The sequence below is a fragment of the Hippoglossus stenolepis genome, chromosome 9, assembly GCF_022539355.2.
Source record: "Hippoglossus stenolepis isolate QCI-W04-F060 chromosome 9, HSTE1.2, whole genome shotgun sequence".
Classification (NCBI taxonomy): Eukaryota; Metazoa; Chordata; class Actinopteri; order Pleuronectiformes; family Pleuronectidae; genus Hippoglossus; species Hippoglossus stenolepis.
The window spans coordinates 12,522,172-12,537,686 of NC_061491.1; the positions used below are offsets into that span (position 1 = coordinate 12,522,172).

At 43.8% G+C, this 15,515-nt stretch overlaps 1 protein-coding gene across 2 annotated transcripts in view; it reads right to left on the minus strand.

Moving 5' to 3' along the window:
- Window positions 1–15,515, minus strand: part of slf1 (SMC5-SMC6 complex localization factor 1) — a 32,382-nt gene that overhangs the window by 9,949 nt on the left and 6,918 nt on the right. For both annotated transcript variants that reach the window (XM_035165929.2, XM_035165930.2), the window contains exons 14-17: window positions 15,158–15,267; window positions 11,374–11,453; window positions 5,350–5,442; window positions 4,095–4,277 (exon numbers count right to left, since the gene is read on the minus strand). In XM_035165929.2, coding sequence (XP_035021820.2) covers window positions 4,095–4,277; window positions 5,350–5,442; window positions 11,374–11,453; window positions 15,158–15,267 — 466 coding nt within the window. The remainder of the gene's footprint in view (window positions 1–4,094; window positions 4,278–5,349; window positions 5,443–11,373; window positions 11,454–15,157; window positions 15,268–15,515) is intronic.

Below are 15,515 nucleotides of genomic sequence, written 5' to 3' on the forward strand. Positions count from 1 at the left end.
GCATCAGATCCTTAATTGAGAGCCAGCACACACTCATTATAGCTTTTGAGATTCAGGGGAATATTTGTGCATGCATGCGCATACACCAAAAATATATATATATAGCCAAGGACACTTCCATACTGTGTAAAAACAAGCCAATCACACACACACACACACTTATATACAGGGTCATGTGGGGTGGCCTTCGGCAATGGGAGGAGGAGGAGGAGGAGGAGGGGAGGAGAGCAGAGTCAGCCTTGCCCTCAGCCATGGCATCCTTTCCTTGCCAGCTCTATAAGCCTGGAGGGACTGAGGTAGAGGGGGTAGGAGGTGGGATCCATCCACCCAACCCCCACAATTCACCCCTAAAAATGCGCACACACACACACACACACACACACACACACACACACACACACACACACACACACACACACACACACACACACACAGAGAGAGAGAGCCCAAGCCTCCATGCAGACAGGCTTTACAAAGGGGTGAGATCACTCCCAAATAAAGGCTTTGTTGGCGTGCCAGTGTCAGTGTTGCCCTCTCTGGCCTTGGCAGCGAGGTTCAGCCTGTCTGTTGGAAACAACTAGGACAACGGGGGAGAATGCCTAAATGAAAAAAATATCGTTTCAGGAGATGTAGCAGGCGCTCACAGAGTAATAAAATGTGGGAATATAATAATAAATAACAAGAGAGGAATGGAAACACATCTGGCCCACTAGCCTGTTTTCCTATCATGGGACGGTGCAGTGAATCTCCCCGGCCAAATTTTTTTTTTTTTAAGTATCTGATGTATGGGTGATAGAAACGCTGCCACAAGCACAAAAGTCCTGTCTGAGTTTAGAGGGAAAAACTGTAATGAGCAACAACATAAAGTGAGTTGCTGTAACTATGTATGATGTTGCCCCCCAAAGCCAAAACTTTCCACATTTAACAACCTGAACTCGGAAAAAGACAGAAAGAAAAAAACAATCCTACGCCTATCGATGGTGTCCATGGCAACCAGATGAAGATCGTGGTGAAAGAGACCATGAGAGACGGTATAGCCCGGAGTCAAGAGGACCACCTCCTCAACAACTCCCTGCTGTAGCCTTCGGACAACCCACCATCAAGGTGTGAGGAAATAGCAAACAGTCAGGACCAGAGCGAGCGGGAAAGAGAAGCATGATGCACACGCCTGCAGGTGGTTCAAACCGAGGGTGTTCTTATTCTTATTGTTCTGCTCAGTTCCTGCAAAGAGACCAGCACACTAGACAGCAGGCCAGACGTCTACTGCACACACACACACACACACACACACACACACACACACACACACACACACACACACACACACACACACACACACACACACACACACACACACACACACACACACACACACACACACACACGCTCTTCTAATTTTACTGATACAGATAGCTGCTTCTTCCTCTGACCTCTTTTAATTTGCTCTCCCTCCTGTTACTGAGGGAGAGGGGGGAGGGAGAGGGAGGGAGAAAAAGAAGGCAGCGCTCTCTTGTTTCCTCTCCGGGACCAAACAATCCCAGTCTAATTTATTTTTTGAGGACAGAATATGTACATGTGTTAATGGGAAAGTCGAATCAAATTAACTATAATTAGGCAAACTGAGAAGTGAGCAGAGGCAGAGGTATGTTACATGGGAGATTTATTCGACGCTGGTAAACGACACCCCCTCCCCAAAAAAACGCACACACGCACATTTCCGCTGCCACCTGCTGCCATACACCTAACTACGGCGCTCCCTCCTGAGCGGCGACACCCGTCACGCTCGCTTCAACCCTCCTGAGCTCAGACTGCATGTGGCACGCACACACGCAGACACCGAACTAGTTGTTGTTGTGACACATTTCCAGAAAAACTTGCACGTGAATAACGCAGGCGGCGGATCCTGACTCTTCTAATCTTGTCAAAGAGACATTAACAGACGTCTTATGAGGTGATGCTGTAATCTGTTTGGACACACACCGCAGTACAGGACTGCATGAGGATTAAGAAGACAAGCAGTGGGGGCAGAGGGAGAGATGGTAGAGATGATCGAGTATTAATATTGCTACGGCCTCTGGGGCCCAGTTACAATTCTGTTTGTCTTGGGGCACACTGCGCTGTATGTGTGCAGCCCATAATCTTTAGGTACCGTAGGTAAGAACAGATGTATCATTTCCTCCTTATCTAAACATTATTACCAAATGACTAAGACTATATGACCGATAAAAATAGCCTCAGATAAAATACAAAAATTGAACACAGCCTGAGCGTTAACGTCAATGGACAAGGGTGAAGAGAAATCCAAACTGTTTGTGTCAAAGATAAAATATGTAACAATTATTTAATAAAATGTCTAAAAAAAACAACTCGACCTATGTTATATATTTTGTTGATTTGTTTACTTACATCATCCAAAATGTTTCCAACAATATTAAACCCGGAGAAATCAGATTTTAGTCAATTTTGGTCGCCTTTTAATTGCGTCCTATCCACTTTACCCATTTTGCCTGTCTCTGCTATAAATCCCGGGGCAAATGTAAGATGTATGACGAAGTAAAAACACATTGGTAGCCACTTAATGCGTTGCCTGTCTTTTCCTTCCACTGTTTGTATTGGTCACTCGTAATGGATTTCGAGAATTCATTGCCATTTGCTGCGTGTTCTGCCACTGAAGCTCTCCCAGTAAAGTGCAAACATACAGGGGAACCGAGTGACCCAAGAAGATTACGGGACAAGAAATGGTGGGAAAGAACTCCCATGATCCCACGCTGCTTCACAACATCATCAAACTAGGTCTTTTGTTATGGGTACGTATCGTACATTTAATTTAAGCCCCGAAAACCTCCTGCTCATGTCTTTAAGTCACCACACCCTCAGTTTAAACCCAACATGCAATCTGCTTTAAAACTGACATCTCCAAACTTAACCCTGATGACACCAACTGGGTTATTTTTCAGACTTTAGAAAGCTTTCTCTTAAGCCAGTAGAAACGAGAATACAACTGCTTCCACAGGCTGAACCTATGTGACAAACAAACTGAACTAGAACTTGGTGGAGTGTCCCTTTAAAAGCCCCACCATCAACAGGTCCCTCGCTCTACCAGGGGGGTAGTTAAGATAAAACTGGCCTCGCTAATAAGGTCGAAAAACAGCATTCAATCTGTCACTAAGCTCCGCTACATTTGTCGGCTGCATTAAATTGAAAGCGTCTCTTGGCTGCAGCGGCAGTGACACACAGCCCACCGCTGCAGTAAATCATTAGCTAAATGGCTAATTCTACAGATTAGCTCTCTTGGCAGCCAACTGGCCAGACAAGCTAAAGGTGTTTTATTTTAACATTATATGATTCCATCAATGTGATGGAGACCATTTGGTTTAATGAATCGTTTCAAGGAAGATGGATTACACGAGGACATATAAAAACAGTTGTGTGTATCCCATCCAATTAGGAAATATAAACATCCAACATACAGTTAGAGTAGCAGTTTTTAATTGAACCTGCCTGAGTAATGGCACTGACAGAATGAAGCACAGACCAATATCAGTGTCACCGTTTCAGCTCTTACAAAAATGAATGGATGAATTAGCAAAATCACTCACGGGTTAGTTACCCCCGCCACAGAAGTTATGTTTTTGCCCCTGTCCATTTATTTGTCTGTTTGTTTGTTTGTTTGTTTGTAAACAACTTTACACAAAAACTACTGGATCCAGTAATCTTTTTTCCCTTTCTTTAACATTGTGAGAGCGGGCATTTAAATTATTATATATATATTTTTTTCCCAGCGAGTAACTTGTGGATCTTGATAAAAACAATCAGGTATTTTAAGGGAACTGATGTCCGTAAGTGTGCGCAATTTGATGCAGCTTGATTCAATGTAAGGGCTCAGTGTCATTCTAGTTTATGAATGCAATATGTGCCAGCTTATGAGTATCAAGGATTTCTGAGTTTGACACTCACAGAAGTGCTGATGTGCCACTTAACCCTAACAATCAAAACCATTACAAATATGTGGATAAACTTGAGTTAGTTGATTTGTATGATTTCGTAAACTTGCAATCACTGAGTCTCTGGGTGTATTGGTGCAGTTTACCCACCTGCGTGCTCCAGTAGCATCTTGGCGATGTCCATGTGTCCATTGAGCAAGGCATCGTGAAGTGGACTAATTCCAGCCACCTGGTTATCAAACACCGGTGCGGGGCGGTGACACAGCAAAGCCTCCACACATGCAGCGCTGCCATGATTACACGCTTCATGCAACGGCGTCCATCCTGCATGGTCTACACATAGACAGACACACACACACACACACACAGAGAGAGAGAGAGAGAGAGAGAGATTACTCAATAGGAAAGTTATCTGATCCAGAGAAAATCTACTTTTTCTGTCGCAGCTAAGTTGATGGTTAGCTATGAAAGCTAACCCGCTTAGCAAGTAAACTAGCAAGGGGCTACATTGTGAAACGTTTGTTGAAAACTTTTAATAAAATTGAAGAGAGACCTGACAAAGATATTTATGTTAATAGTGCAAAGTGGCAAAGGCCATATACACAATCCTTTACTTTGCATATGAGTCATTACATTTTTTTACAAATTAAAATAAAGATTAATCCGTCTTCTCAGAGGACATTATTGTGCCTGAAGTAACGGTGCTAAAGACTGTTAACGTATACTAATAAAATCTGAATTTCAGTGCAACGTTTAAAGAGTTCAGTCCATCTTCTCACGTTTAACATCATTCTGTACAAGATTTAAACGATCATGGATAGACAACTCCTCAGGAAGACAAAACAGGACATGCTTATGTAGATCTGTTATATTTGACGTGAAATAACTCCAACAAAATATGTTCCGCCTCGTTTAACAAGGGGCCTTATTTTGACAGCTGCAGGGGGACAGAGGGAATTGATTAGATTTTGGCCATCACCTCTTGTCTGAGCCCCCTGCTAAGATGCAAGTTAATTTCGGCTGCTACTAAAGGTTGATTACAAAATCGGGGAAACCTTTGAAACAGCATAACATTTCCATAAAAGGAGGAAAAGTCATTATATTTGACCTAAAAAGGACAAAAGAAAATCACTTTGAAATATCAAAAGGCATTCAATTCACTGAGTAAAGACACCGTAAATCTATAAATCGGAGCCTTTAAACCCATCCTGCTCTTCCTGGACACACCCTTTACATTTTAGCGAAAGGTTAACCTCAATGATGACGCACACGCACTCCTATTTCTTCTCTCCCCCCTTTTTTTTTCTCCAATGTTAATCGCTCTTCGAAACCCTAGAGCAAACAGTGGGAGTGAAGTGAGATGACAGCGAGACAGGTTTCAGAGAAAACGGAAAAAAAGTCTTACCTTTAATGTTGACGTCCGTGCCAGGAAGCGCCAGGATTTGAAGCACGGTCTCCACTTGGTTCCTCTTGCAAGCTCGGTGGAGGAGGGTCTCTCCTTCGACCAGGACACACAACGGACAAACACACCCAGAAGAGAGGAGAGGCGGAAGAGAGAAGAGAGAGATCCGAAATTAGGGTGTGCCCGATGTCCTGCCCATTGTCCCCCTCCGTATGGCGAGCACGCCAATAAAATACCACAGAAATTTCCCCAAACACCATCAAAAAAAGCCTGACCTAAAAAAGTACAAGCCGCCAATGAGGATGCGATTTAAGAGGACTGATGAGAAAAGGGGGGAGAACTTTCAAAAGGGAAAAAAAAAAATGGGAGGGAAAAAATTAAAGATGGAGAGTTGGGGCTAATTCGCCTCGCTCTTTACTTCTTTTTACAGACACAGAGATTTTCCACTTCCACCCTGAGCCCAACAAAGTTAATATCGGGGCGGTCGGCGAGTGAATGAGTGTGGCGGTGAGAAAGCGGTCTCGCTTCCTGTCCGCTCGTCCCTATATTGTTACTTGAGAGGAAGTTATGGTAGACAGCCCACGCACAAAGCCTCGAAAAGGATTCTTCACAGATCCTGGGTTCAAAAGCTCCGCTGGGCATTGCCAGTGTCACCACGTGATATTTAATCAGCACACTAGCGGTGGACACGCACGGGGAAAAATAATCTCTAGGATTTTATTTACATTTTTAAACACACTTTCTTAACCCTTCTTCCTTTTTTCCCCTCATCTTTACCCCTGTCCTTTGCCTTTTCTCTCATACGATATTAAATCAGGAATATATTAGCGGACCAGAGCCCCCTCTTTTCATGTATGGCTGAACTTCAGAGAGAAGTTAAAGGCCAAGCATGAGTGGCTCTGTGCTTGCCAGTATAATACAGGACTGCAAAGCCTGTAATAAATGCTTTACTAGCTCTCCCCAGGATGCCACGCCTGTACAGGGGCTCCACTCCAGCGCAACAGAGCACAGACTGGGGCAAAAAAAAAAAAAAGAGGTGGGGGAGGCAGAGGAGAGGGAGGGGAGAGCAAGAAGGAAGAAGCAGTGGAGGAGAGAGTGAAAGGGTTTCCTGCATTTCAAAGCAGATAGGGGGAAATATTGAAAAAAGCCAGATCCTATTCATTCTGAAGAATTCCTTTATTCCTGGAGGTGTCTTTGAGGATGCAGAAGATGTATTAAATGCCATCCGCCAGAAGTAAAGAGGTTGAACAGTGGAAAGGGAAGAAAAAAAAAAACGTGGAAATAGAAGGACTGTGTATCGAAACAGAGGATCATTTATTTTCTCCCTAGAAATCCAATGCAAAACCGAAGTTGGACATTTTAAAGGGCACACATTGTTTTCAGTGCTGTTTATTTCCAATTCAGAACAAACATTATTTAAATGCATTTAATGTATCATCTTATTCCTCAGGACTTTTACCTTACAAATATTTCCACTGCACCTGCAACCTCTACAGAACAAAACCTCTATGAACACTATGATAAAATAAGACGATTAACGGTGGATATAGTCCTGCACTAAAACACTGCTCTTCACCAACTTATAAAACAAAATAGAGTATTTCAGTTGTCATTGAATAGGCTGTTGAATGTCTAAAAAGTGAAATGGACTAAAACTGTTCAAAAGTCAATGTCAAGTGAGAAAAATAGAAAGACAATAGATTTTCTTTTTTTAAGTGGAGCCTGCTAATTTATCAGTTGGCTGATATGAGCCCTTCACAGACACATTGGTGTCAATGTTTATGTTTTATTTGACAGAATATACAATGCAAAAAGAATTCATGTTTACATTCCATCTAACAAATTACATTTAAGGATTTGATTATACGGGTATCTGCATTCTTTTGTATTAATAGTCAATTATAATAAAGTTAATGGCTAAAACGTAAACTATTAAGCCTCAATTACATTAACTTGTCATAAGAGTTTGATACATCGAAGGAATCATTGCCAAATATATTTAAAAAAGGCACTTATTTTGCATTGTAAAGAAGCACTGAGGAGCTGTGAGAATATATAAACAGGCTGATGATGCAGGTATTTGATTACAACTAACTTTGAGAACTTTGTTAGGTGGTCGATGTGTAATTTCAATAGTCAACTCCATAAAAGATACTAGTTCACTAACTATAGTGTTGTTAAACACTATAGTTAGTGACACATTTTCCGTCCTAATTGTTTAGTGATATTTCCTCTAACTTTCATTTTGAAAACGTTTTGCAGTGTAAAAATCAAGTTGATCTCAGATATAACAGTTGTCACATCAGAAAGCAGACACTGGTGGTTGTGCAGCATCAGCATCAGTGACAGTAATGAGGCCAATCAATGAAACAAACCAACATTTCCAATGTCAAAACCATAAACCGCCAAACAGAGGGTGGAGCGCGGACCGAACTCCAGTCCCTAATGAGTAAGCTGCACCGTGTGGCACGACAGTGTTCTACATGCGCTGCTCTGCTATTACTGGGCTCTAAAATGCTGTGATTAAACACCCATTCCACTGCACCCCATGTGTACACATCCTCACAAATGCCAGCACCAATCCACGCACTGTTAAATCACTTTAATGGCTCCAATTTGGACACAACGCCTCTATTATAGGGGTAATTGCATGCTCAGCATTTACAAGCACGGAAAGGATAAATCCGCCTGTCCTTTTCTATAAATCCCCCGTTTCACACTTTAATAGAAAAGTTAAATGTATGTGTTGCTCTTTATATCCCTTAGTCTGCTTGCTAAATTTCTGCAAAGTATAGCTTGGCCTGCCGATCCCTGGACCAGAAAGGCTCTAACAATGCTATTTGTCTGGAATGTGTGAGGAAGGTATTCTCCACCAGTTATTGGATATATTTAAAACTTGAAGACTGCTGCTGTTCATGGCTCTGAAATGAAATGGCAGCACGTTAATTCCCCCTATTCAAGATTACTGCAGCTTTCACTGCTCTTTGGAATAATTAACTGCCCTTTAACATAAGTGACCATCGTTTTAAAGTTCCACTGGTGAAGATTTTAATGCAGGATATTTATATTTAATTGCTCAAAATAAAAAAAGAACATGGAGCAGCACCAAAGGCCCTCGATGCTCGTGTCTCTACCGGCAGGAAGATGAGACACAAAAACATGAGTCTCTTGAACAAATGTAAGTAAATCCTAAACATAAAACCTTGATCTACTGTGATTGTAGCCATTTGAACATTGCTTTGGAGAAAGATGTCAGTCAAACACACAGTCCTCTGAGGGAGTTTATGTCCGTGTCTCCCTGTGCCCAGCTCCACACCGTGCTGGTGACCACAACAGGAGTCGAGATGCATTTCAGTTCCAGAATGAATGAGCTGATTAGACATCCACTGAAATTGTGTGGAGCTAGAACAAAAAATAACATGAAGTCACCAAACTCCATGTATTGAATTTGTTTCAATAAAATGATATACGTCCTCGTAGCCCATTACGTGCAAAGCTTTTTAAAGCAAAGCTTTTAAATAAGTGAGGAAGATGTCAATCAATCATGATTCTGGACAGCAGAGCAGTGATAAAATATTTGTCTTGAGGTGAGACTCAAGGACGAACAAAAATGAACCTTTCAGTCTCAACTTTGAAGACAACATAGATCAGTAAGCCTCAACATTCTCAGAAAAAAAATGTCTGTAGCAACTGACAACTGATACCTCAGCTAGTAATGGACCTTGTGGTGAGATTCTTTGCGATATATTTAAAAATGAATTGGTGGATTCTTACGTATGTCCGTTAGAACAATTATAACAGTCTTTGGGTAATCGCTGTAACCTCTGGCTGTGTCAAATAAAGATAACTACTTTTTCATCAATTAAATGTCGGGCTGGTAATTTGTTTCTGACACACTTTTTATCGTATTTGTGGAAATCCTCTTCACGTCCCAAAAGCCATGGATAAATAAAGAGTACGAAAAAAAAGGCGTTTCTGTGGCTCTTGCAGGATTGTAATAAAAGCGGCCGATTGGCTGGCCTATCTCCCTGTCACCTGCCTGCGCTCTCACTGCACATGAGTGGAGTCTTCATCAGCCTGAAGCAGAGATGATCGTAAGAACTTTCCGAGCGAGTCATGGAAAAACCGGCTCGTGCAGTGCACGTTCATGTATTTTGGGGCCGTACCTTTGATGAGAGGGCCGATGGGAGGGGGGGTGGGATGTATCGGTTGCAGGTGTAGCCTGCTCTTGAAAGCTTCACCAGGCTTACCAAGCCTAGCCTTAAAAGGATTCAATAGGCTCCTTTGGCAGAAAACATTATTATTCATTATATTTTCATTGGGGTATAATCACCTGACAATAAAAATAGTTTTTCCACTACCTTAGCATAAGCCCTGTATATGTACATCCAGAGCTGGTTCGCCATGTTCGCCTCGATGTTTCTGCAGTAGCTCAGAATGGACAAACTAAAAACTGGCTCTAGAGAGACACTTTTGCTCTTTTATGTTTCCTGAAGGCCACTGTAGGTCCTTCTGCAGTGAAAGCGGTGAAGCGAAGGGTATTCAGTTGGTTGCAAAGTGCAGCATTATCAGCAGATGCCACTAAATCCTCCACAGTGAACCATTAAAGCAGCAGCTTGTCCAATATTTATTAGTTCTGTCTGCAGGAGAAAGTCGCTTTGTGTGGCTAAAGTTCCCCAGAACAATCAACCTAATCTTTAGATGAATTCTGCTGCATGGATCACAACAGGTTTACAGGTTGGTCTGAGGAACGACACGGAGCTGAAGGCAAACAGATTTTAAGTCGGGGAAAACACACAGCAGTTCTTGTTTGACAATCTTCACACAGTGTAGTCAGGCTGATTTGAAATTGAAGTCTCTGCTCAGCTTCCAGAAGCAAATATGGGACTGAAAAAGAGAAGTTGATCCCAAATCCCTCAACCCCTCTCAGCTACTGTGACAGAGATACCGAGGTTGCAGCAGGCGAGACGGATGCTCCAAAGCAAAGAAGTGCAGCAAATAAAGAAAGTGAGCTTACATATGTGGGGGAGAAAAAAGCCTGCGCGAGAAAGAGAGGAAGGAAGGGAGCGAGAAGGGGATGAGAGGGCGAGGGGAGAGGATGCTGTGCCGATGGTTCATCAAAAATTAATGCCGACCGCATCGGTATAGAGATCACGTACTGGAAAAACAACACATGCCAACAGCCTTGAGTCTCCTGCCTCAGCTCTCCCTCCCTCTCCTTTACCCTCCACCCCTCCTTCACACCAACCAGCACAGGGCCTTTCTGATCAGGTGGAGAGGGGAGATATGAGCTCTGACACCTTCGAGAGTTCACACAGAGTGCCATACCTCTAATTGCAGGAAGTTCCACTGCTGCAGTCGACGTACATCTGCACTGATACCCTAATTGCTGCATTTAATATCCCTAAAATGGAGATCTGAGGCGCGTGTGTACTAATACGCATCACCGTTTTTTTGTGCGCCCATTATTCCTTCTTACCAGGCCATTGATTTATTTATCTGTTACTTCTTTAAAACAAGGTAAATAGCAGACATAAGGAGGGGGGGAAAAGCAAAACAAAACAAAGAGTGCAGTGTTAAATTGAAATTTGCGAGTAGAACCAGTGGAGGAGGAGGATGAGGAGGAGGAGGAGGAGGAGGCGAGATGCAAACGGTGGAAATATACAGTCCGCACTTTGCCCCGAGTCGTACACGACAGGCCTACTTATGCAGCAAAGTTGCTCTTACAGCTGACGAGAGGGAAGCGGGATCTGATGCAAATCAATCACTCTCTCCATACGTTATGTGCTCTTCATTAAACTGAAAGTGATGACAGAGCTATCATGTCCCTCTTTACTGATGACCTAGTGCAGTGCATCAGTCCATTACAAGTCTGCTCCTTGCAAATGTGAAGCTATGTTGTCAAACGCTGTGTGTGTGTGTGTGTGTGTGTGTGTGTGTGTGTGTGTGTGTGTGTGTGTGTGTGTGTGTGTGTGTGTGTGTGTGTGTGTGTGTGTGTGTGTGTGTGTGTGTGTGTGTGTGTCGAACCTGCTGCATTGACTCTGCTCAACCCTCGGGGGATGTTCTCTTTCTCCAGACTGGTCTCATTCTCCAAAGAGCTCTGGGTTCTGTACAGAAACAAAGGAAATGGCCAGGAGAGTTATGAAGAAGACATCACGCAGCACATGTATGTGCTAAACCTAATTCAATTAGAGATTTCCCACGATTCACACGAACAAGTCCAATGTTTCCGTGACTGACCATTTCAAGCATGACAGCGAGGAGACCCAGTGGTACCGAAAGTGGAACGGGCATCGCTGAACTGCGAGGGGTGTCATTAGCAAATTAATCCCTTGTAGCGCCGCATCATCTTATATGAAATCTGACAATATCCGTCAAGCCCCTACTGTGATGGCCACACAGACACACACACACACACACAATCCTCCATTCCCGTCTCCGAAGCACTTTTCCTCCCACTTAACGCCTCAAACACAGCGATGGAGAATTCAATGTGAGCAAGCACATTAGGAGGAATAACTAGTAAAAGAAAGTGAAGCCTCTTCAAAGTAGTGGCGTGCTAATAGCTGTGGGCTGTCACTAGTCCTGTGTGTGGGTACGGGAGATCTGCCTGCATGAAGCCTGACAGGTGTCTTGTGTGTATACGTCCGTGCGCGTATGCGCGTGCGCCACATTGAAGCGCAGTGCCATCCGTATTACAGGGAAGAGGCTTGTTCCCTGGTAATTGGCTTGTTCAGAAGCCAGGAAGGAGCTCCCAGCAGTGAGGAGGAAACACACGTCCTGTCACGCATTGCTTGTTATTAGCAGCGACAAGGCTGAGAAGAGATGAGACAAGCTCTGTGTGTATGAGTGTGTGTGAGAGAGAGAGAGAGAGAGAGAGGGGAGAGAGTCCATGAGAGTGTCTAGGATGAGGGTGCGCCACTTCTCATTTCAAACCACTTCACCCGAGTGTCCCCTGTCCATATAGGCTGGCAGCAGTGGAAGTTGGTACTTGGCTTGTGTACGCCTTCGTTTCTCCTTCCCTCACGGCCTGAGACCAGCATGCTGTCAGCGATCCAGCGATCATTCCTGAGCCTGGGGCAGCTTGTGCCCTTGGAGGCAGACTCTCAATAAACTATATAATCTATATGAGTGAGGAGGAAGTGTCCTAAACCCCAAGAAGAAGATATACATGCCACAAAAAAGGCCATAGTATTCTTAAATATTAGCAAGGCTGATCTATTTACAGGCGTTTCTTGAATCCAGCTGACACTGACTACACACAGGTTTGGTCAGAGGCGTTGGAGCCAAAGTAATGACACAGTTTAATGGTTTGAAAGGGTATCAGCAATTCGCAGAGCTTGATGAAGCCAACAGGAGGAGGACCTCCGTTTAATTACAGCTCCCCTTCTGCAAAAAGCACTCACTGCCACGCGGCCAGCCAGCCAGCAAGTCAAACGGCCATCTAAACAGTCGGTCAATCAGCCATCCTGTCAGCTCGGTGTGGCTTGGACGTGTGCCCTAATGCCAGGCTGTGTGGCGGTGCAGAAGAAGTGCTCTCTGCTCCATCTCTCAAGCTAGAGCAGCGAGCGAGCGAGTCACGGCAGAAACAGCCTAATGCGATCTAACAGCCAGGAATGAAAGATAAAGGGGGTCATGTGGCTCCTCTCAACCTTTATGACCCTCTGTCTTGGAAATCCAATGCCCGACATCTTGCCGGTGTTTTGTCTTATCTACCGTCTCTATTGACAGTTTGAAAAGACGGCTAAAACAAAACCAAAACCTGGATGCGTCTCAATTGAAACCACAATCCTATTGGTATTACTTATTTTATATTGTAATCTCTTTCTTTTCATAGCGGCTCCAACCACATGTGAAGTTGTGTTGAAAGCATGGTTTGAGGAGTGTGTCAGACTCGTAAATGCTTCAACGTGAGATGTGTTAATTGATTAAAAGAGTCAACATCACTGAAATTGTAATGTATCAAAAAGCATGAAAAATGAGGAGAGAAGATTTTCCTTGTGGTTTCTGTTCTCAATCTATCACAGGCTTTGTCATTCTGATTTCATTCTTTCTTTTGGGGTCAAATGATTTTACATGCCCTTTGGCATTTCTTTATCTCACCCACACAGATTGCATTCCCTCTTTTATTCACTTCTTAATCTTCTATGTCTACGTCAAAACACACTAAATCTCTGAAACTGTGGGGAAAAGCAAAAAGTCGAAGGAGAGAAGTGGTTGAGAGGAAGAGGAAAAGGGGATCCGGTCAGTGTGTGAGCCAGTAGCCTTCACATGAACTTGCTCCCCGGTGACTCCTGCCCTTCTCCAGGCCAACTACCTGCTGGTGGAGGAGCAGATGTCTGACATAGGGTGTTAGTGTGTGTGTGTGTGTGTGTGTGTGTGTGTGTGATTGCATTCAGAGAGGGATTTAGTATGCAAGAGGGAAGATCAAGAGAGGCGAAGAACGGGGGTGAAGGCTGAGCGCTTGTGGTCGTAGACAAAGGCCTGATGGGATATCCTACTCTGTCTATCTGTCGGCTTCCTGTCCAAATCAGACTCAGCAGTGTGTGTGTGTGTGTGTGTGTGTGTGTGTGTGTGTGTGTGTGTGTGTGTGTGTGTGTGTGTGTGTGTGTGTGTGTGTGTGTGTGTGTGTGTGTGAGGAGGGGTCTAACCTCCCTTTGCACCCCTTCTGTCAGCCAGCACACACTGATAGGATCAGACCTGGGCATGACCCTTCACATGCCAACTCCTCACACTCTGTCTGACCTCCACTTGCCTCTCTCCAGCTTTCCCTTGGTTCCCCCATTCATGCATCTCTCCTGCCCTGCTCCCCCAGCCCCCCATGCACACACACTCCTCCTCTATCCAGGTGTTCCTTTGTTCCTTTTCACTCGTTTCTCATCAAATGTGTACATTTTCGCTCGTTTCACTCGCTTCTACATGTCTTGCCTTAAATCAATCGGTGGAAATGTGACAATGGAGGCAGTGTTCACTGCTCGTTGAATAGTTCTGCTATTTTGGACACTCAGGCCATAAAAGGTGGACAGAAGGATACAACACATTTGACAGGATGGCAGAGAAGTGGCAGATTTTCTTTTACAGCTTTGGTGAAATCAGACCAGGTGTTTTGGACAAACTGTGCCTTAAAAACACAATGTTTTCCAGAAGGAAAAAATGCGATGTGATACAGTCTCAGACATCTGGACATGAACACAACTCAATCTATCCCTCTTTTTTTTTCAGCCAATAAACAAAGTTACAAGTGTGAACAAGACCGAGACTTCAAACAAAAAAGGACATTTCTACGCTGGTCTTGAAACAACTTAAAAAGATATTCTGATACCGATGCCAGCATCAGAAATGCCTCAGATACTGCTGAAAATGGATGGACATGAGTAAGCATGCAAATATGTGGACTGATCTGATACAATGTCTTTTCACAGTTCTATGACATCCATTCTATTTCTGTATTTGTTTTTCAAAGTGTTTAACCTGAGCCAGGACATTTTCTGAGCCAGAATATTTCGTTAAAATGCACTGGTATCGGAGCGGTACTTGTTATTGCCCGATATGCAAAGTCCAGGTATCAGAATGAGCATCGGGAGGGGAAACTGGTATCAGAACATCTCTATAAGTTTACTTGAGGATTGGATGTTCAAATGCAAGAAACCGAAATTAAAAAGCATTTCAAGGGACAAAATGATCTAATATAACTTGTTCTATTCTTCTTCACATCTGCATGTATGTCCTCGCATGTTTCTGCTACAGGCTCTTGTGAAAATGCACCAGGGCGACTGACAGAGGTATCGACAGACAGCTGCGTGTGACTGACCTGCAGTCAGTCTCCTGGCTGGTGCAGCTGTGGGAGGTGGGTCTGGTCCCGAGGCGAGCGCCGCTGGGGCTCTGAGATAAACTTCCCAGGGCAGGCAGGTAGGACAGCACCTGTCAGAAGTCACGCAGACACATAAGGTTAGACGGTGTCTTCACATTTCAAGTGAATTTGCATCTCTAGGGGACCGAGGAGGCACAAAGACACCAGTGGTGAGGGAGAAAGCCAGATGTTCTACTGCAACATAATATAATGGGTCAACCACATCAGCATTTTTTTACCCTATGTAGCAGTGAACTGTAACATAATCTATACAAGTTCTCACACTGCCAAGTTAACTAATGCAGAACATCTGTGGTTT